The sequence below is a fragment of the Pristiophorus japonicus genome, chromosome 11, assembly GCF_044704955.1.
Source record: "Pristiophorus japonicus isolate sPriJap1 chromosome 11, sPriJap1.hap1, whole genome shotgun sequence".
Lineage (NCBI taxonomy): Eukaryota > Metazoa > Chordata > Chondrichthyes > Pristiophoridae > Pristiophorus > Pristiophorus japonicus.
In genome coordinates, this window is record NC_091987.1 from 1439743 (window position 1) to 1463701 (window position 23959).

At 49.8% G+C, this 23959-nt stretch overlaps 1 protein-coding gene across 6 annotated transcripts in view; it reads left to right on the forward strand.

Moving 5' to 3' along the window:
* Window positions 1–23959, forward strand: part of LOC139275958 (uromodulin-like 1) — a 425626-nt gene that overhangs the window by 319481 nt on the left and 82186 nt on the right. For all 6 annotated transcript variants that reach the window (XM_070893210.1, XM_070893209.1, XM_070893213.1 and 3 more), the window contains 2 exons: window positions 18343–18597; window positions 20449–20561. In XM_070893210.1, coding sequence (XP_070749311.1) covers window positions 18343–18597; window positions 20449–20561 — 368 coding nt within the window. The remainder of the gene's footprint in view (window positions 1–18342; window positions 18598–20448; window positions 20562–23959) is intronic.

The following is a 23959-nucleotide window of genomic DNA, read 5'->3' on the forward strand; positions in this document are numbered from 1 at the left end:
ACTGACCATCCAGTCCCTCCTGTACCATCATTGACAGGTACTGGCCATCCAGTCCCTCCTGTACCATCACTGACAGGTACTGACCATCCAATCCCTCCTGTACCATCACTGACAGGTACTGACCATCCAGTCCCTCCTGTACCATCAGTGTCGGGTACTGACCATCCAGACCCTCCTGTACCATCACTGACAGGTACTGACCATCCAGTCCCTCCTGTACCATCACTGACAGGTACTGACCATCCAGTCCCTCCTGTACCATCACTGACAGGTACTGACCATCCAGTCCCTCCTGTACCATCACTGACAGGTACTGACCATCCAGTCCCTCCTGAACCATCACTGGCAGGTACTGACCATCCTCTCCCTCCTGTACCATCACTGACAGGTACTGACCATCCAGTGCCTCCTGTACCATCACTGACAGGTACTGACCATCCAGTCCCTCCTGTACCATCACTGACAGGTACGGACCATCCAGTCCCTCCTGTACCATCACTGACAGATATTGACCATCCGGTCCCTCCTGTACCATCACTGACAGGTACTGACCATCCAGTCGCTCCTGTACCATTACTGACAGGTACTGACCTCCTGTCCCAACTGTACCATCACTGACAGGTACTGACCATCCAGTCCCTCCTGTACCATCACTGACAGGTACTGACCATCTAGTCCCTCCTGTACCATCACTGACAGGTACTGACCATCCAGTCCCTCCTGTACCATCACTGACAGGTACTGACCATCCAGTCCCTCCTGTACCATCACTGACAGGTACTGACCATCCAGTCCCTCCTGTACCATCACTGACAGGGACGGACCATCCAGTCCCTCCTGTACCATCACTGACAGGTACTGACCATCCAGTCCCTCCTGTACCATCACTGTCGGGTACTGACCATCCAGTCCCTCCTGTAATATCACTGACAGGTACTGACCATCCAGTCCCTCCTGTACCATCACTGACAGGTACTGACCATCCAGTCCCTCCTGTACTATCACTGACAGGTACTGACCATCCAGTCCCTCCTGTACCATCACTGACAGGTACTGACCATCCAGTCCCTCCTGTACCATCACTGACAGGTACTGACCATCCAGTCCCTCCTGTACCATCACTGACATGTACTGACCATCCAGTCCCTCCTGTACCATCACTGACAGGTATTGACCATCCAGTCCCTCCTGTACCATCACTGTCGGGTACTGACCATCCAGTCCCTCCTGTAATATCACTGACAGGTACTGACCAACCAGTCCCTCCTGTACCATCACTGACAGGTACTGACCATCCAGTCCCTCCTGTAGCATCACTGACAGGTACTGACCATCCAGTCCCTCCTGTACCATCACTGACAGGTACGGACCATCCAGTCCCTCCTGTACCATCACTGACAGATATTGACCATCCAGTCGCTCCTGTACCATCACTGACAGGTACTGACCATCCAGTCCCTCCTGTACCATCACTGACAGGTACTGACCATCCAGTCCCTCCTGTACCATCACTGACAGATACTGACCGTCGAGTCCCTCCTGTACCATCACTGACAGGTACTGACCATCCAGTGCCTCCTGTACTATCACTGACAGGTACTGACCATCCAGTCCCTCCTGTACCATCACTGACAGGTATTGACCATCCAGTCCCTCCTGTACCATCACTGACAGGTACTGACCATCCTGTCCATCCTGTACCATTACTGACAGGTACTGACCATCCTGTCCCAACTGTACCATCACTGACAGGTACTGACCATCTTGTCCCTCCTGTACCATCACTGACAGGTACTGACCATCCAGTCCCTCCTGTACCATCACTGACAGGTACTGACCATCCAGTCTCTCCTGTACCATCACTGTCGGGTGCTGACCATCCTGTCCCTCCTGTAATATCACTGACAGGTACTGACCATCCAGTCCCTCCTGTACCATCACTGACAGGTACTGACCATCCAGTCCCTCCTGTACTATCACTGACAGGTACTGACCATCCAGTCCCTTCTTTTCCATCACTGACAGGTACTGACCATCCAGTCCCTCCTGTACCATCACTGACAGCTACTGACCATCCTCTCACTCCTGTACCATCACTGACAGGTACTGACCATCCAGTCCCTCCTGTACCATCACTGACAGGTACTGACCATCCAGTCCCTCCTGTACCATCACTGACAGGTACTGACCATCCAGTCCCTCCTGTACCATCACTGACAGGTACGGACCATCCAGTCCCTCCTGTACCATCACTGACAGGTACTGACCATCCAGTCCCTCCTGTACCATCACTGTCGGGTACTGAGCATCCAGTCCCTCCTGTAATATCACTGACAGGTACTGACAATCCAGTCCCTCCTGTACCATCACTGACAGGTACTGACCATCCAGTCCCTCCTGTACTATCACTGACAGGTACTGACCATCCAGTCCCTCCTGTACCATCACTGGCAGGTACTGACCATCCAGTCCCTCCTGTACCATCACTGACAGGTACTGACCATCCAGTCTCTCCTGTGCCATCACTGTCGGGTGCTGACCATCCTGTCCCTCCTGTAATATCACTGACAGGTACTGACCATCCAGTCCCTCCTGTACCATCACTGACAGGTACTGACCATCCAGTCCCTCCTGTACTATCACTGACAGGTACTGACCATCCAGTCCCTCCTTTACCATCACTGACAGGTACTGACGATCCAGTCCCTCCTGTACCATCACTGACAGGTACTGACCATCCTCTCACTCCTGTACCATCACTGACAGGTACTGACCATCCAGTCCCTCCTGTACCATCACTGACAGGTACTGACCATCCAGTCCCTCCTGTACCATCATTGACAGGTACGGACCATCCAGTCCCTCCTGTACCATCACTGACAGGTACTGACCATCCAGTCCCTCCTGTACCATCACTGTCGGGTACTGACCATCCAGTCCCTCCTGTAATATCACTGACAGGTACTGACAATCCAGTCCCTCCTGTACCATCACTGACAGGTACTGACCATCCAGTCCATCCTGTACTATCACTGACAGGTACTGACCATCCAGTCCCTCCTGTACCATCACTGGCAGGTACTGACCATCCAGTCCCTCCTGTACCATCACTGACAGGTACTGACCATCCAGTCCCTCCTGTACCATCACTGACATGTACTGACCATCCAGTCCCTCCTGTACCATCACTGACAGGTATTGACCATCCAGTCCCTCCTGTACCATCACTGTCGGGTACTGACCATCCGGTCCCTCCAGTAATATCACTGACAGGTACTGACCATCCAGTCCCTCCTGTACCATCACTGACAGGTACTGACCATCCAGTCCCTCCTGTACCATCACTGACAGGTACTGACCATCCAGTCCCTCCTGTATCATCACTGACATGTACTGACCATCCAGTCCCTCCTGTACCATCACTGACAGGTATTGACCATCCAGTCCCTCCTGTACCATCACTGTCGGGTACTGACCATCCAGTCCCTCCTGTAATATCACTGACAGGTACTGACCATCCAGTCCCTCCTGTACCATCACTGACAGGTACTGACCATCCAGTCCCTCCTGTATCATCACTGACATGTACTGACCATCCAGTCCCTCCTGTACCATCACTGACAGGTATTGACCATCCAGTCCCTCCTGTACCATCACTGACAGGTACTGACCATCCAGTCCCTCCTGTACCATCACTGACATGTACTGACCATCCAGTCCCTCCTGTACCATCACTGACATGTATTGACCATCCAGTCCCTCCTGTACCATCACTGTCGGGTACTGACCATCCAGTCCCTCCTGTAATATCACTGACAGGTACTGACCATCCAGTCCCTCCTGTACCATCACTGACAGGTACTGACCATCCAGTCCCTCCTGTACCATCACTGACAGGTACTGACCATCCAGTCCCTCCTGTACTATCACTGACAGGTATTGACCATCCAGTCCCTCCATTACCATCACTGACAGGTACTGACCATCCAGTCCCTCCTGTACCATCACTGACAGGTACGGACCATCCAGTCCCTCCTGTACCATCACTGACAGGTACGGACCATCCAGTCCCTCCTGTAATATCACTGACAGATACTGACCATCCAGTCCCTCCTGTAATATCACTGACAGGTACTGACCATCCAGTCCCTCCTGTACCATCACTGACAGGTACGGACCATCCAGTCCCTCCTGTACCATCACTGACAGGTACTGACCATCCAGTCCCTCCTGTACCATCACTGTCGGGTACTGACCATCCAGTCCCTTCTGTAATATCACTGACAGGTACTGACCATCCAGTCCCTCCTGTACCATCACTGACAGGTACTGACCATCCAGTCCCTCCTGTACAATCACTGACAGGTACTGACCATCCAGTCCCTCCTGTACCATCACTGACAGGTACTGACCATCCAGTTCCTCCTGTACCATCACTGACCGGTACTGACTATCCAGTCCCTCCTGTACCATCACTGACATGTACTGACCATCCAGTCCCTCCTGTACCATCACTGACAGGTATTGACCATCCAGTCCCTCCTGTACCATCACGGTCGGGTACTGACCATCCAGTCCCGCCTGTACCATCACTGACAGGAACTGACCATCCAGTCCCTCCTGTACCATCACTGACAGGTACTGACCATCCAGTGCCTCCTGTAACATCACTTACAGGTACTGACCATCCAGTCCCTCCTGTACTATCACTGACAGGTACTGACGATCCAGTCCCTCCTGTACCATCACTGACAGGTACTGACCATCCAGTCCGTCCTGTACCATCACTGACAGGTACTGACCATCCAGTCCCTCCTGTACCATCACTGACAGGTACTGACCATCCAGTCCCTCCTGTACCATCACTGACAGGTACTGACCATCCTCTCCCTCCTGTACCATCACTGACAGGTACTGACCATCCAGTGCCTCCTGTACCATCACTGACAGGTACTGACCATCCTGTCCCTCCTGTACCATCACTGACAGGTACTGACCATCCGGTCCCTCCTGTACCATCACTGACAGGTACTGACCATCCAGTCCCTCCTGTACCATCACTGACAGGTACTGACCATCCAGTCCCTCCTGTACCATCTCTGACAGGTACTGACCATCTAGTCCCTCCTGTACCATCACTGACAAGTACTGACCATCCAGTCCCTCCTGTACCATCACTGACAGGTACTGACCATCCAGTCCCTCCTGTACCATCACTGTCGGTTGCTGACCATCCTGTACCTCCTGTAATATCACTGACATGTTCTGACCATCCAGTCCCTCCTGTACCATCACTGACAGGTACTGACCATCCAGTCCCTCCTGTACTATCACTGACAGGTACTGACCATCCAGTCCCTCCTGTACCATCACTGACAGGTACTGACCATCCTCTCACTCCTGTACCATCACTGACAGGTACTGACCATCCACTCCCTCCTGTACGTTCACTGACAGGTACTGACCATCCAGTCCCTCCTGTACCATCACTGACAGGTACTGACCATCCAGTCCCTCCTGTACCATCACTGACAGGTACGGATAATCCAGTCCCTCCTGTACCATCACTGACAGGTACTGACCATCCAGTCCCTCCTGTACCATCACTGTCGGGTACTGACCATCCAGTCCCTCCTGTAATATCACTGACAGGTACTGACCATCCAGTCCCTCCTGTACCATCACTGACAGGTGCTGACCATCCAGTCCCTCCTGTACTATCACTGACAGGTACTGACCATCCAGTCCCTCCTGTACCATCACTGACAGGTATTGACCATCCAGTCCCTCCTGTACCATCACTGTCTGGTACTGACCATCCAGTCCCTCCTGTACCATCACTGACAGGTACTGACCATCCAGTCCCTCCTGTACCATCACTGACAGGTACTGACCATCCAGTCCCTCCTGTACCATCACTGACAGGTACTGACCATCCAGTCCCTCCTGTACGATCACTGACATGTACTGACCATCCAGTCCCTCCTGTACCATCACTGACAAGTACTGGCCATCCAGTCCCTCCTGTACCATCACTGACAGGTACTGACCATTCAGTCCCTCCTGTACCATCACTGACAGGTACTGACCATCCAGTCCCTCCTGTACCATCACTGACAGGTACTGACTATCCAGTCCCTCCTGTACCATCACTGACAGGTACTGACCATCCAGTCCCTCCTGTACCATCACTGACAGGTACTGACCATCCAGTCCCTCCTGTACCATCACTGACAGGTACTGACCATCCAGTCCCTCCTGTACCATCACTGACAGGTACTGACCATCCAGTCCCTCCTGTACCATCACTGACAGGGACGGACCATCCAGTCCCTCCTGTACCATCACTGACAGGTACTGACCATCCAGTCCCTCCTGTACCATCACTGTCGGGTACTGACCATCCAGTCCCTCCTGTAATATCACTGACAGGTACTGACCATCCAGTCCCTCCTGTACCATCACTGACAGGTACTGACCATCCAGTCCCTCCTGTACTATCACTGACAGGTACTGACCATCCAGTCCCTCCTGTACCATCACTGACAGGTACTGACCATCCAGTCCCTCCTGTACCATCACTGACAGGTACTGACCATCCAGTCCCTCCTGTACCATCACTGACATGTACTGACCATCCAGTCCCTCCTGTACCATCACTGACAGGTATTGACCATCCAGTCCCTCCTGTACCATCACTGTCGGGTACTGACCATCCAGTCCCTCCTGTAATATCACTGACAGGTACTGACCATCCAGTCCCTCCTGTACCATCACTGACAGGTACTGACCATCCAGTCCCTCCTGTACCATCACTGACAGGTACTGACCATCCAGTCCCTCCTGTACCATCACTGACAGGTACGGACCATCCAGTCCCTCCTGTACCATCACTGACAGATATTGACCATCCAGTCGCTCCTGTACCATCACTGACAGGTACTGACCATCCAGTCCCTCCTGTACCATCACTGACATGTACTGACCATCCAGTCCCTCCTGTACCATCACTGACAGATACTGACCGTCGAGTCCCTCCTGTACCATCACTGACAGGTACTGACCATCCAGTGCCTCCTGTACTATCACTGACAGGTACTGACCATCCAGTCCCTCCTGTACCATCACTGACAGGTATTGACCATCCAGTCCCTCCTGTACCATCACTGACAGGTACTGACCATCCTGTCCATCCTGTACCATTACTGACAGGTACTGACCATCCTGTCCCAACTGTACCATCACTGACAGGTACTGACCATCTAGTCCCTCCTGTACCATCACTGACAGGTACTGACCATCCAGTCCCTCCTGTACCATCACTGACAGGTACTGACCATCCAGTCTCTCCTGTACCATCACTGTCGGGTGCTGACCATCCTGTCCCTCCTGTAATATCACTGACAGGTACTGACCATCCAGTCCCTCCTGTACCATCACTGACAGGTACTGACCATCCAGTCCCTCCTGTACTATCACTGACAGGTACTGACCATCCAGTCCCTTCTTTTCCATCACTGACAGGTACTGACCATCCAGTCCCTCCTGTACCATCACTGACAGGTACTGACCATCCTCTCACTCCTGTACCATCACTGACAGGTACTGACCATCCAGTCCCTCCTGTACCATCACTGACAGGTACTGACCATCCAGTCCCTCCTGTACCATCACTGACAGGTACTGACCATCCAGTCCCTCCTGTACCATCACTGACAGGTACGGACCATCCAGTCCCTCCTGTACCATCACTGACAGGCACTGACCATCCAGTCCCTCCTGTACCATCACTGTCGGGTACTGAGCATCCAGTCCCTCCTGTAATATCACTGACAGGTACTGACAATCCAGTCCCTCCTGTACCATCACTGACAGGTACTGACCATCCAGTCCCTCCTGTACTATCACTGACAGGTACTGACCATCCAGTCCCTCCTGTACCATCACTGGCAGGTACTGACCATCCAGTCCCTCCTGTACCATCACTGACAGGTACTGACCATCCAGTCCCTCCTGTACCATCACTGTCGGGTGCTGACCATCCTGTCCCTCCTGTAATATCACTGACAGGTACTGACCATCCAGTCCCTCCTGTACCATCACTGACAGGTACTGACCATCCAGTCCCTCCTGTACTATCACTGACAGGTACTGACCATCCAGTCCCTCCTTTACCATCACTGACAGGTACTGACGATCCAGTCCCTCCTGTACCATCACTGACAGGTACTGACCATCCTCTCACTCCTGTACCATCACTGACAGGTACTGACCATCCAGTCCCTCCTGTACCATCACTGACAGGTACTGACCATCCAGTCCCTCCTGTACCATCACTGACAGGTACTGACCATCCAGTCCCTCCTGTACCATCATTGACAGGTACGGACCATCCAGTCCCTCCTGTACCATCACTGACAGGTACTGACCATCCAGTCCCTCCTGTATCATCACTGTCGGGTACTGACCATCCAGTCCCTCCTGTAATATCACTGACAGGTACTGACCATCCAGTCCCTCCTGTACCATCACTGACATGTACTGACCATCCAGTCCCTCCTGTACCATCACTGACAGGTATTGACCATCCAGTCCCTCCTGTACCATCACTGTCGGGTACTGACCATCCAGTCCCTCCTGTAATATCACTGACAGGTACTGACCATCCAGTCCCTCCTGTACCATCACTGACAGGTACTGACCATCCAGTCCCTCCTGTACCATCACTGACAGGTACTGACCATCCAGTCCCTCCTGTATCATCACTGACATGTACTGACCATCCAGTCCCTCCTGTACCATCACTGACAGGTATTGACCATCCAGTCCCTCCTGTACCATCACTGTCGGGTACTGACCATCCAGTCCCTCCTGTAATATCACTGACAGGTACTGACCATCCAGTCCCTCCTGTACCATCACTGACAGGTACTGACCATCCAGTCCCTCCTGTATCATCACTGACATGTACTGACCATCCAGTCCCTCCTGTACCATCACTGACAGGTATTGACCATCCAGTCCCTCCTGTACCATCACTGACAGGTACTGACCATCCAGTCCCTCCTGTACCATCACTGACATGTACTGACCATCCAGTCCCTCCTGTACCATCACTGACAGGTATTGACCATCCAGTCCCTCCTGTACCATCACTGTCGGGTACTGACCATCCAGTCCCTCCTGTAATATCACTGACAGGTACTGACCATCCAGTCCCTCCTGTACCATCACTGACAGGTACTGACCATCCAGTCCCTCCTGTACCATCACTGACAGGTACTGACCATCCAGTCCCTCCTGTAATATCACTGACAGGTATTGACCATCCAGTCCCTCCATTACCATCACTGACAGGTACTGACCATCCAGTCCCTCCTGTACCATCACTGACAGGTACGGACCATCCAGTCCCTCCTGTAATATCACTGACAGGTACTGACCATCCAGTCCCTCCTGTACCATCACTGACAGGTACGGACCATCCAGTCCCTCCTGTACCATCACTGACAGGTACTGACCATCCAGTCCCTCCTGTACCATCACTGTCGGGTACTGACCATCCAGTCCCTCCTGTAATATCACTGACAGGTACTGACCATCCAGTCCCTCCTGTACCATCACTGACAGGTACTGACCATCCAGTCCCTCCTGTACAATCACTGACAGGTACTGACCATCCAGTCCCTCCTGTACCATCACTGACAGGTACTGACCATCCAGTTCCTCCTGTACCATCACTGACAGGTACTGACTATCCAGTCCCTCCTGTACCATCACTGACATGTACTGACCATCCAGTCCCTCCTGTACCATCACTGACAGGTATTGACCATCCAGTCCCTCCTGTACCATCACGGTCGGGTACTGACCAACCAGTCCCTCCTGTAATATCACTGACAGGTACTGACCATCCAGTCCCTCCTGTACCATCACTGACAGGTACTGACCATCCAGTCCCTCCTGTACCATCACTGACAGATACTGACCATCCAGTCCCTCCTGTACCATCACTGACAGGAACTGACCATCCAGTCCCTCCTGTACCATCACTGACAGGTACTGACCATCCAGTGCCTCCTGTAACATCACTTACAGGTACTGACCATCCAGTCCCTCCTGTACTATCACTGACAGGTACTGACGATCCAGTCCCTCCTGTACCATCACTGACAGGTACTGACCATCCAGTCCGTCCTGTACCATCACTGACAGGTACTGACCATCCAGTCCCTCCTGTACCATCACTGACAGGTACTGACCATCCAGTCCCTCCTGTACCATCACTGACAGGTACTGACCATCCTCTCCCTCCTGTACCATCACTGACAGGTACTGACCATCCAGTGCCTCCTGTACCATCACTGACAGGTACTGACCATCCTGTCCCTCCTGTACCATCACTGACAGGTACTGACCATCCGGTCCCTCCTGTACCATCACTGACAGGTACTGACCATCCAGTCCCTCCTGTACCATCACTGACAGGTACTGACCATCCAGTCCCTCCTGTACCATCTCTGACAGGTACTGACCATCTAGTCCCTCCTGTACCATCACTGACAGGTACTGACCATCCAGTCCCTCCTGTACCATCACTGACAGGTACTGACCATCCAGTCCCTCCTGTACCATCACTGTCGGTTGCTGACCATCCTGTACCTCCTGTAATATCACTGACATGTTCTGACCATCCAGTCCCTCCTGTACCATCACTGACAGGTACTGACCATCCAGTCCCTCCTGTACTATCACTGACAGGTACTGACCATCCAGTCCCTCCTTTACCATCACTGACAGGTACTGACCATCCAGTCCCTCCTGTACCATCACTGACAGGTACTGACCATCCTCTCACTCCTGTACCATCACTGACAGGTACTGACCATCCACTCCCTCCTGTACGTTCACTGACAGGTACTGACCATCCAGTCCCTCCTGTACCATCACTGACAGGTACTGACCATCCAGTCCCTCCTGTACCATCACTGACAGGTACGGATAATCCAGTCCCTCCTGTACCATCACTGACAGGTACTGACCATCCAGTCACTCCTGTACCATCACTGTCGGGTACTGACCATCCAGTCCCTCCTGTAATATCACTGACAGGTACTGACCATCCAGTCCCTCCTGTACCATCACTGACAGGTGCTGACCATCCAGTCCCTCCTGTACTATCACTGACAGGTACTGACCATCCAGTCCCTCCTGTACCATCACTGACAGGTATTGACCATCCAGTCCCTCCTGTACCATCACTGTCGGGTACTGACCATCCAGTCCCTCCTGTACCATCACTGACAGGTACTGACCATCCAGTCCCTCCTGTACCATCACTGACAGGTACTGACCATCCAGTCCCTCCTGTACCATCACTGACAGGTACTGACCATCCAGTCCCTCCTGTACCATCACTGACAGGTACTGACCATCCAGTCCCTCCGATACCATCACTGACATGTACTGACCATCCAGTCCCTCCTGTACCATCACTGTCAAGGTACTGACCATCCAGTCCCACCTGTACCATCACTGACAGGTACTGACCATCCAGTCCCTCCTGTACCATCACTGACAGGTACTGACCATCCAGTCCCTCCTGTACGATCACTGACATGTACTGACCATCCAGTCCCTCCTGTACCATCACTGACAAGCACTGGCCATCCAGTCCCTCCTGTACCATCACTGACAGGTACTGACCATTCAGTCCCTCCTGTACCATCACTGACAGGTACTGACCATCCAGTCCCTCCTGTACCATCACTGACAGGTACTGACTATCCAGTCCCTCCTGTACCATCACTGACAGGTACTGACCATCCAGTCCCTCCTGTACCATCACTGACAGGTACTGACCATCCAGTCCCTCCTGTACCATCACTGACAGGTATTGACCATCCAGTCACTCCTGTACCATCACTGACAGGTACTGATCATCCAGTCCCTCCTGTACCATCACTGACAGGTACTGACCATCCAGTCCCTCCTGTACCATCACTGACAGGTACTGACCATCCAGTGCCTCCTGTACCATCACTGACAGGTACTGACCATCCTGTCCCTCCTGTACCATCACTGACAGGTACTGACCATCCAGTCCCTCCTGTACCATCACTGACAGGTACTGACCATCCAGTCCCTCCTGTACCATCACTGACAGGTACTGACCATCCAGTCCCTCCTGTACCATCACTGACAGGTACTGACCATCCAGTCCCTCCTGTACCATCTCTGGCAGGTACTGACCATCAAGTCCCTCCTGTACAATCACTGACAGGTACTGACCATCCAGTCCCTCCTGTACCATCACTGACAGGTACTGACCATCCAGTCCCTTCTGTACCATCACTGACAGGTACTGACCATCCAGTCCCTCCTGTACCATCACTGACAGGTATTGACCATCCAGTCCCTCCTGTACCATCACTGACAGGTACTGACCATCCAGTCCCTCCTGTACCATCACTGTCAGGTACTGACCATCCAGTCCCTGCTGTACCATCACTGACAGGTACTGACCATCCAGTCCCTCCTGTACCATCACTGACATGTACTGACCATCCAGTCCCTCCTGTACCATCACTGTCAGGTACTGGCCATCCAGTCCCTCCTGTACTATCACTGACAGGTACTGACCACCCAGTCCCTCCTGTACCATCACTGACAGGTACTGACCATGCAGTCCCTGCTGTACCATCACTGACAGGTACTGACCATCCAGTCCCTCCTGTACCATCACTGACAGGTACTGACCATCCAGTCCCTCCTGTACCATCACTGACAGGTACTGACCATCCAGTCCCTCCTGTACCATCACTGACAGGTACTGACCATCCAGTCCCTCCTGTACAATCACTGACAGGTACTGACCATCCAGTCCCTCCTGTACCATCACTGATAGGTATTGACCATCCAGTCCCTCCTGTACCATCACTGACAGGTACTGACCATCCAGTCCCTCCTGTACCATCACTGACAGGTATTGACCATCCAGTAACTCCTGTACCATCAGTGACAGGTACTGACCATCCAGTCCCTCCTGTACCATCACTGACAAGTACTGACCATCCAGTCCCTCCTGTACCATCGCTGACAGGTACTGACCATCCAGTCCCTCCTGTACCATCACTGACAGGTACTGACCATCCAGTCCCTCCTGTACCATCACTGACAGGTACTGGCCATCCAGTCCCTCCTGTACCATCACTGACAGGTACTGACCATCCAGTCCCTGCTGTACCATCACTGACAGGTACTGACCATCCAGTCCCTCCTGTACCATCACTGACAGGTACTGACCATCCAGTCCCTCCTGTACCATCACTGACAGGTACTGACCATCCAGTCCCTCCTGTACCATCACTGACAGGTACTGACTGTCGAGTCCCTCCTGTACCGTCACTGACAGGTACTGACCATCCAGTCCCTCCTGTACCATCAGTGACAGGTACTGACCATCCAGTCCCTCCTGTACCATCACTGACAGGTACTGACCATCCAGTCCCTCCTGTACCATCACTGACAGGTACTGACCATCCAGTCCGTCCTGTACCATCACTGACAGGTAATGACCATCCAGTCCCTCCTGTACCATCACTGACAGGTACTGACCATCCAGTCCGTCCTGTACCATCACTGACAGGTAATGACCATCCAGTCCCTCCTGTACCATCACTGACAGGTGCGGACCATCCAGTCCCTCCTGTACCATCACTGACAGGTATTGACCATCCAGTCGCTCCTGTACCATCACTGACAGGTGCTGACCATCCAGTCCCTCCTGTACCATCACTGACAGGTACTGACCATCCAGTCCCTCCTGTACCATCACTGACAGGTACTGACCATCGAGTCCCTCCTGTACCATCACTTACAGGTACTGACCATCCAGTCCCTCCTGTACCATCACTGACAGGTACTGACCATCCAGTCCCTCCTGTACCATCACTGACAGGTACTGACCATCCAGTCCCACCTGTACCATCACTGACAGGTATTGACCATCCAGTCCCTCCTGTACCATCACTGACAGGTACTGACCATCCAGTCCCTCCTGTACCATTACTGACAGGTACTGACCATCCAGTCCCTCCTGTACCATCACTGACAGGTACTGACCATCCAGTCCCTCCTGTACCATCACTGACAGGTACTGACCATCCAGTCCCTCCTGTACCATCACTGACAGGTACTGGCCATCCAGTCCCTCCTGTGCTATCACTGACAGGTACTGACCATCCAGTCCCTCCTGTACTATCACTGACAGGTACTGACCATCCAGTCCCTCCTGTACCATCACTGACAGGTACTGACCATCCAGTCCCTCCTGTACCATCACTGACAGGTATTGACCATCCAGTCCCTCCTGTACCATCACTGACAGGTACTGACCATCCAGTCCCTCCTGTACCATCACTGACAGGTACTGACCATCCAGTCCCTCCTGTACCATCACCGACAGGTACTGACCATCCAGTCCCTCCTGTACCATCACTGACAGGTACTGACCATCCAGTCCCTCCTGTACCATCACTGACAGGTACTGACCATCCAGTCCCTCCTGTACCATCACTGACAGGTACTGACCATCCAGTCCCTCCTGTACCATCACTGACAGGTACTGACCATCCAGTCCCTCCTGTACCATCACTGACAGGTACTGACCATCCAGTCCCTCCTGTACCATCACTGTCAGGTGCTGACCCATCTAGTCCCTCCTGCTTAGTAATTTTGTCCCATAGATGGCCACCCTCCTCCTCCACCTTGCAGCTTTGGTAAACTTGAGCTGATCCAAAACTCTGCTGCCCATATCCAAACTCGCACCAAGTCCTGTTCACCCATCACCTCTATGCTCATTGACCTACATTGGCTCCCGCACTCCAGCAATGCCTCAAATTTAAAATTCTTATCCTTGTGTTCAAATCCCACCACGGCCTCGCACCTCCCTATTTCTGTGATCCCTCCAGCCTTACAACCCTTTGGGATCTCTGCGTTCCTCAATTCTGTCCTCTTGCGCATCCCTGATTTTAATCACTCCACCATTGGCAGCTGTGCCTTCAGCTGCCTGGGCTCCAAGCTCTGGAATTCCCTCCCTTAACCTCTCCGTCTCTCTATTTCTCGCTCCTCCTTTAATATGCTCCTTAAAACCTACCTCTTTGGCCAAACGTTTGGTCTTCTGTCCTAATATCTCCTTTTGTGGTTCAGTATCAAATTTTGTCTGATTATTCAACATTCAGGAAAGATAGAATAAAAGGAAAAGGAGGTGGGGTAGCATAGCTGGTTAAGGAGGAAATTAATGCAATAGTTCGGAAGGACATTAGCTTGGATGATGTGGAATCTATATGGGTAGAGCTGCAGAACACCAAAGGGCAAAAAACGTTAGTGGGAGTTGTGTACAGACCTCCAAACAGTAGTAGTGATGTTGGGGAGGGCATCAAACAGGAAATTAGGGGTGCATGCAATAAAGGTGCAGCAGTTATCATGGGTGACTTTAATATGCACATAGATTGGGCTAGCCAAACTGGAAGCAATACGATGGAGGAGGATTTCCTGGAGTGCATAAGGGATGGTTTTCTAGACCAATATGTCGAGGAACCAACTAGGGGGGAGGCCATCTTAGACTGGGTGTTGTGCAATGAGAGAGGATTAATTAGCAATTTCCTTGTGCGAGGCCCCTTGGGGAAGAGTGACCATAATATGGTGGAATTCTGCATTAGGATGGAGAATGAAACAGTTAATTCAGAGACCATGGTCCAGAACTTAAAGAAGGGTAACTTTGAAGGTATGAGGCGTGAATTGGCTAGGATGGATTGGTGAATGATACTTAAGGGGTTGACTGTGGATGGGCAATGGCAGACATTTAGAGACCACATAGATGAACTACAACAATTGTACATTCCTGTCTGGCGTAAAAATAAAAAAGGGAAGGTGGCTCAACCGTGGCTATCAAGGGAAATCAGGGATAGTATTAAAGCCAAGGAAGTGGCATACAAATTGGCCAGAAATAGCAGTGAACCTGGGGACTGGGAGAAATTTAGAACTCAGCAGAGGAGGACAAAGGGTTTGATTAGGGCAGGGAAAATGGAGTACGAGGGGAAGCTTGCAGGGAACATTAAGGCGGATTGCAAAAGTTTCTGCAGATATGTAAAGAGAAAAAGGTTAGTAAAGACAAACGTAGGTCCTCTGCAGTCAGAATCAGGGGAAGTCATAACGGGGAACAAAGAAATGGCGGACCAATTGAACAAGTACTTTGGTTCGGTATTCACTAAGGAGGACACAAACAACCTTCCGGATATAAAAGGGGTCAGAGTGTCTAGTAAGGAGGAGGAACTGAGGGAAATCCTTATTAGTCGGGAAATTGTGTTGGGGAAATTGATGGGATTGAAGGCCGATAAATCCCCAGGGCCTGATGGACTGCATCCCACAGTACTTAAGGAGGTGGCCTTGGAAATAGCGGATGCATTGACAGTCATTTTCCAACATTCCATTGACTCTGGATCAGTTCCTATCGAATGGAGGGTAGCCAATTTTACCCCACTTTTTAAAAAAGGAGGGAGAGAGAAAACAGGGAATTATAGACCGGTTAGCCTGACATCGGTAGTGGATAAAATGATGGAATCAATTATTCAGGATGTCATAGCAGTGCATTTGGAAAGAGGTGACATGATAGGTCCAAGTCAGCATGGATTTGTGAAAGGGAAATCAAGCTTGACAAATCTTCTGGAATTTTTTGAGGATGTTTCCAGTAGAGTGGACAAGGGAGAACCAATTGATGTGGTATATTTGGACTTTCAGAAGGCTTTCGACAAGGTCCCACACAAGAGATTAATGTGCAAAGTTAAAGCACATGGGATTGGGGGTAGTGTGCTGAAGTGGATTGAGAACTGGTTGTCAGACAGGAAGCAAAGAGTAGGAGTAAATGGGGACTTTTCAGAATGGCAGGCAGTGACTAATGGGGTACCGCAAGGTTCTGTGCTGGGGACCCAGCTGTTTACATTGTACATTAATGATTTAGACGAGGGGATTAAATGTAGTATCTCCAAATTTGTGGATGACACTAAGTTGGGTGGCAGTGTGTGCTGTGAGGAGGATGCTATGAGGCTGCAGAGCGACTTGGATAGGATAGGTGAGTGGGCAAATGCATGGCAGATGAAGTATAATGTGGATAAATGTGAGGTTATCCACTTTGGTGGTAAAAACAGAGAGACAGACTATTATCTGAATGGTGACAGATTAGGAAAAGGGGAGGTGCAACGAGACCTGGTTGTCATGGTACATCAGTCATTGAAGGTTGGCATGCAGGTACAGCAGGCGGTTAAGAAAGCAAATGGCATGTTGACCTTCATAGCGAGGGGATTTGAGTACAGGGGCAGGGAGGTGTTGCTACAGTTGTACAGGGCCTTGGTGAGGCCACACCTGGAGTATTGTGTACAGTTCTGGTCTCCTAACCTGAGGAAGGACATTCTTGCTATTGAGGGAGTGCAGCGAAGGTTCACCAAACTGATTCCCGGGATGGCGGGACTGACCTATCAAGAAAGACTGGATCAACTGGGCTTGTATTCACTGGAGTTCAGAAGAATGAGAGGGGACCTCATAGAAACGTTTAAAATTCTGACGGGGTTAGATAGGTTAGATGCAGGAAGAATGTTCCCAATGTTGGGGAAGTCCAGAACCAGGGGACACAGTCTAAGGATAAGGGGTAAGCCATTTAGGACCGAGATGAGGAGAAACTTCTTCACCCAGAGAGTGGTGAACCTGTGGAATTCTCTACCACAGAAAGTTGTTGAGGCCAATTCACTAAATATATTCAAAAAGGAGTTCGATGAAGTCTTTACTACTAGGGTGATCAAGAGGTATGGCGAGAAAGCAGGAAGGGGGTACTGAAGTTGCATGTTCAGCCATGAACTCATTGAATGGCGGTGCAGGCTAGAAGGGCCGAATGGCCTACTCCTGCACCTATTTTCTATGTTTCTCTGTTTCTATGTTTCTATGTTTCTATGTTTCTATGCTCATGTGAAGCATCTTAGGAAATCTTACCATGCTAAAGGCACTATATAAATATATGTTGATGTTGTTGTTATGAAAACCTACAGAAACCACATCCACTTCAGTTGCTGTACCTGTCGTCTGTTATTTCTTCAATGAATTCGATAAGGTCGTTCTTGCTTTTTAGAAATCTGTGCTCAGTTATCTTATCCCATATTATTGACTCTAATAGCTTACCAACCACGAATTCAGACTATGCAGTGTAATACATTTAGTGTGTTATATAATATGGTGAAGGTGACTAGGACGACAGTGTAATCATGCTGTGCTAACCCAACTCATTTCCAACAGCTCCTCTTTCAGTTACAAACCTGACGATTGCCAAGGTCACCAGCACTAGCTTCCAGGTCACTTGGGCAGCAGCTAGCAGCGAAGACCAAACAGTTACTGTGCGGGTGCAGAAGGAAGGTAGCATTGTAAATGAAGTCGAGACGCAGGAAATGGATTGGACGGTGACAGGATTGGAACCTGGGGTTCTGTACATTGTGGAAGTCCACTGGCAATCCTATGAAGGCAGCTTTACCAAAGAACTAAAAGTAAAAACAGGTAATAACTCTGGCCTAGGAAACATTTGTCTGGCTAATCAACAAAATGGCCTCCTCTTCATAGAACATAAGAATTAGGAGCATGAGTAGGCCATTCGGCCCCTCGAGTCTGCTCCGCCATTCAATAAGACCATGGCTGATCATCAAACTCAACTCCACTTTTCTGACCGATCCCCATATCCCTTGATTCCCCGAGAGTCTAAAAATCTATCGATCTCAGCCTTGAATATACTCAGGGACTCAGCATCCACAGCCCTCTGGGGTAAAGAATCCCAAAGATTCACGACCCTCTGAGTGAAGAAATTCGCTCCTCATCTCTGTCTTAAATGGCCGACCCCTTATCCTGAGACGATGGGCTGGATCTTCCGGTCCTGTCTGCCTCTGTTTCTGCCCTGGAAGGGGCGGTAATGGTGGCGGTGAGCTTTCCGGCTGGGCGGTCAGCTCCCAGTGCCCCGCCGGGTTCTGGGGGCCGGTATCGGCGGGGTGCCGAGCATTACCGCCCGGAAGAGATGAGCCGGTGTGCAACGCTGCTGGTTGCGACACTGGCTCAATGCCCCGCTGGGATCACCTGTGAAAACAGGCGGTCCGACCTATATTGGCTGCAGTGAGGTAGATAATGTCGACCTCAGGTAAGTGTGATTGTTGTTTCTTTTATTTTTTTAATGATTTATGTTGTGGTGGCGTGCGCTTTGTATTAGGAATGTTTTTGGTGGTTTTTTTCAGGTTTTTTTTTCTCCCCCGGCCTCTTAGAGCACGTGGAATTTTCGCATGCTCAGCCGGCATAGCGCCCCAAGGGATGTGTACAACGCCTCCCTTAGCGCTCCGCCCCACACTCAGGGCCCAGTTGCCCAATTTTGCTGACTGAGGTGCAAACTTTACTGCCCTGCCGCCATTACCGCTCTGAAATGAACAGAACCAAAAATCCAGTCCGATCATTAATTCAGATTGAAATAGGCCATTTCTATACCAGATCTTTTTTTCTCCTTGTTCTCTCTTCTCTCGAAAGCATTGATGCTAACACGTGTGAGGTTCCGCAGATGAAATAGCTCTCTGGAACCTTACCCACGTGGCCGCTCTTCATTTGTGTGTCTACTAGACCATTTAACCATGGAGAGCATCTGAGATCGGCCTGTTCTTGCCCTCACCAGATGCCCTCACACATGTATTTTCCAGCAGGAGTCAATGTATAGCAATTAGAATCAGCTGCAATTAGTGACATCTTCATCACCGGCCAGAATGGAGATGATTGGGTAATTCCCCTATCAATCACATCTAGAAACAGCACTGCTGTAAGTGACTGCGATTGATTTTACGCACATTCTGTAACTATACTCTACGCACTGCATTTTGCTGAAGAAATCACCTCTTTATCGGGAGGAGTTGCTGCGGTTTTGATCATGAGTTCTGAGAGACTCGTTTTAAATAGATTCTGTAAATAAATTTGTTTGCTTAGCTGTTTGCTTAGTTTAATACAAAAAATACACTTGTATGCCATAAGTCCCGCCCCATCTCCAACTCATTGGCTGCCACAGTGATGTCAATACACACTCTAATTAGAATCAGGCACACTGGCTATTTGTATCCTCTTCCTTTAGCCCAGGGCTACTGAGTCCCACTGCGGCATTCTCACAAGATTCTCACAACTGCCTCGCCTGAGATAAGCCAACTCAGCTCAGACTGGGGACCAGGTGTAAAAAGATCTATTACCATGCTAGGTAGATCCACTATACAACGGGTCATCGGGGGAGGCAATAAACAATAATTAACAACGGCGGCAGTGATGACAGGATATTAATATAATATATGATAGGATAGTGCCTGAATAGTAATGCACCTTCTCAATGCTTTGCAGCTGCGTTATTATTGGATGGACGAGTGAGGATCAAGAACTTTAACTTCACTGAAAATCTCAGAAACACCAGTAGCAGTGAATTTAAGCAGTTTACAGAGCTTTGGCTCCAAGAGGTAAGGAAGCTTACATAAGAATAAGAACATAAGAATTGGGAGCAGGAGTAGGCCATACGGCCATACGAGTCCGCTCCACCATTCACTAAGAGCACGGATGATCTTTGACCTCAGCTCCACTTTACCACACAATCCCAATATCCCTTGATTCCTCTAGAGTCCAAAAATCTATCGACCTCAGCCTTGAATATACTCAAGCTTGACACAAGATACAACTGCAGTTTGCAAACGGGGCAGTAGAGAGGTGTTCAGAGCTGTGGAGCGAGGTAGCTCACTATCCTTTCGTCTCTGGGAGCTGGATTTCAATGTGGTAATATAACAGTTATGTTACTGGACTAATAATCAATAGAACCTGAGTTCAAATCCTACCATTACCGTTGCCAACCCACCCTCTGGGATTGCCCTGGTGTCTTCAGGAATTAAAGGTTAGTCTCCAGGGCACTGCTGCGAGCAACAGCCAGGAGACAAATTATAGGGGCATTAACACTTACATGCATTTTCATTTTCTTTAAACAATTTTATTAGTTATCGATTAGAGATGGGAAAAACAACTGTTTGATTGGGTGAGCAGTTGGAGGCCATGTGATAAAACCTCCAGGAATAAATCGAACCAGAGTTGACGACCAATGTTCCCTCTAATTTTGTTTTTTTTGCCGCGCGGCCCATTCAAAATTTCACGCATGCGTGACTTTTCAAATTAAATGCTGGTGAACGGCCCACGCAAGAACTCCAACCATTGTGTTGCCGCGCAACTTAACGGGAATGTTGTTGGCAACCCTACCCACCATGGCAGTTTGAGAATATGAATTCAGTTAAAAAAAAAAATGCAAATAAAAATCTGGTCTCAGTAAAAGCTGTTGCATTGCCGATAAAGCCCGACTGGTTCACTGATGTCTGGCCTATATGTGACTCCAGTTCCACGCCAACGTGATTGACTCTTAACTGCCCTCTGAAGTAGCCTAGTAAGCTGCTCAGTTGTATAAAACCTCTAGCAGTGGTTCAAGAAGGAGGCATAGCACCATCACCTCAGGGCAACTAGAGATGGGCAATAACTGCCGGCCCTGAGAATGAATTATAATTTAGTGTTAATTGGTGTTTAACTGGCAATCTCACTGAGGGTGCATTCATACTACAAGTATGGAGTATTATGTCCAATTCTGGGCACCACACTAGGAAGGATGCAAAAGCTTTGGAGAGGGTACAGAAGAGATTTACAAGAATGGTTCCAGGGATAAGGGATTACAGTTGTGTGGAGAGACTGGAGAAGCTGGGGTTGTTCTCCTTGGAGCAGAGAAGGCCAAGCAGAGATTTGATAGAGGTGTTCAAAATCCTGATGCGCTTAGAAAGAGTAAATGAAGAGAAATTGTTTTCAATGGCTGAAAGGTCGAGAACTAGAGGGCATAGATTGAAGGTGATTGGCAAAAGAACCAGAGATGACATGAGGGAAAACCTTTTTACAGAACGAGTGGTTAGGATTTGGAATGTACTGCCTGATAGGGTGGTGGATACAGAATCAATAGTAGCCTTCAAAAGGCAATTGGATAAATACTAGAATGGAGACAATTGCAGGATATGGGGAAAGAGCGGGGGAGTGGGACTAACTGGATTGCTCTTTGAAAGAGCTGACGCAGACTCAATGGGCCGAATGGCCTCCTTCTGGGTTGCATTGTTTTATGGTTCTAAGTTTACTATTGGTATAAAGTGGTTTTCGCTTCACTCTAGCACTAAACTTGGGCAGTGTAAATTGGATGTTGAGGCCCTACCTGATTCCAAAACAAAGTGGTAAAAGTGAGACTACCTTTTCCTGGGAATCTCAGTCCACTTTGTTCCGGTGTCAAGTCATGCCGTGACTCTGGATTTATGCTGAATTTACAATATAAGCGTGGTGTCAGTGCTACAGTATAAATGGACACTTAGCAATGTAAATTCTCGGTGCAACAAGGAATATTTTGGCTATCAAGCACATTGTTGGAATAGAGTGTAGAAATATAGACTCATGAAAATATAATGACTTTCATAACCTTAGGACATGCCAAAGCACTTCACTGTTATAGGAAATGTGGCAGCCTATTTGCGCACAGCAAGCTCCCACAGGCAGCAACGTGATAATAAGCAGAAAATCTGTTTTTCGGTGTTGGTTGAGGATTAAATATTGAGCGAGAATTACCTTGCTCTTCTTTGAAATGTTGCCATGGGATCTTTTATCTCCACCAGAGAGGGCAGATGGAGCTTCGGTTTAACGCCTCACCTGAAAGACAGCACCTCTGACAGTGCAGCACCCCCTCAGCACTGCACTGATGTGTCAGTTTAGATTTTGTGCTCAAGTCTCTGGTGTGGGCCTTGACTCAGACACGAGACTGTTACCCACTGGGGCATGACCCCACTCTTTGCGGTCTATCTGACAAGAGATTGTTTTTATTTATCTGTTTTTGGGATGTGGGCAACACCAGCAAGGCAGTATTTATAAGAACATAAGAACATAAGAAATAGGAACAGGAGTAGGCCATATGGCCCCTCGAGCCTGCTCCGCCATTCAATAAGATCATGGCTGATCTGATCATGGACTCAGCTCCACTTCCCTGCCCGCTGCCCATAACCCCTTATTCCCTTATCTTTTAAGAAACTGTCTATTTCTGTCTTAAATTTATTCAATGTCCCAGCTTCCACAGCTCTCTGAGGCAGCGAATTCCACAGATTTACAACCCTCTGAGAGAAGAAATTTCTCCTCATCTGTTTTAAATGGGTGGCCCCTTATTCTAAGATTATGCCCTCTAGTTCTAGTCTCCCCCATCAGTGGAAACATCCTCTCTGCATCCACTTTGTCAAGCCCCCTCATAATCTTATATGTTTTGATAAGATCACCTCTCATTCTTCTGAATTCCAATAAATAGAGGCCCAACCTACTCAACCTTTCCTCAAAAGTCAACCCCCTTATCCCCAGAATCAACCGAGTGAACCTTCTCTGAACTGCCTCCAAAGCAAGTATATCCTTTCGTAAATATGGAAACCAAAACTGCATGCAGTATTTCAGGTGTGGCCTCACCAATACCTTACATAGCTATAGTAAGACTTACCTGCTTTTATACTCTAACCCTTTGCAATAAAGGCCAAGATACCATTTGCCTTCTTGATCATTTGCTGTACCTGCATACTATCCTTTTGCGTTTCATGCACAAGTACCCCCAGGTCCCACTGTACTGCGGCACTTTGCAATCTTTCTCCATTTAAATAATAACTTGCTCTTTGATTTTTTTTCTTTATTGCCCATTCCTAGTTATGACCGGAGTCACATGCAGGCTAGAACAGGAAGAGGTGGCAGGTTCCCTTCCCTGAAGAGCATTGATGAACCAGTTAGGTTTTTACAAAACTCCAGCAGGATTTTGATGCTATCCCACAAA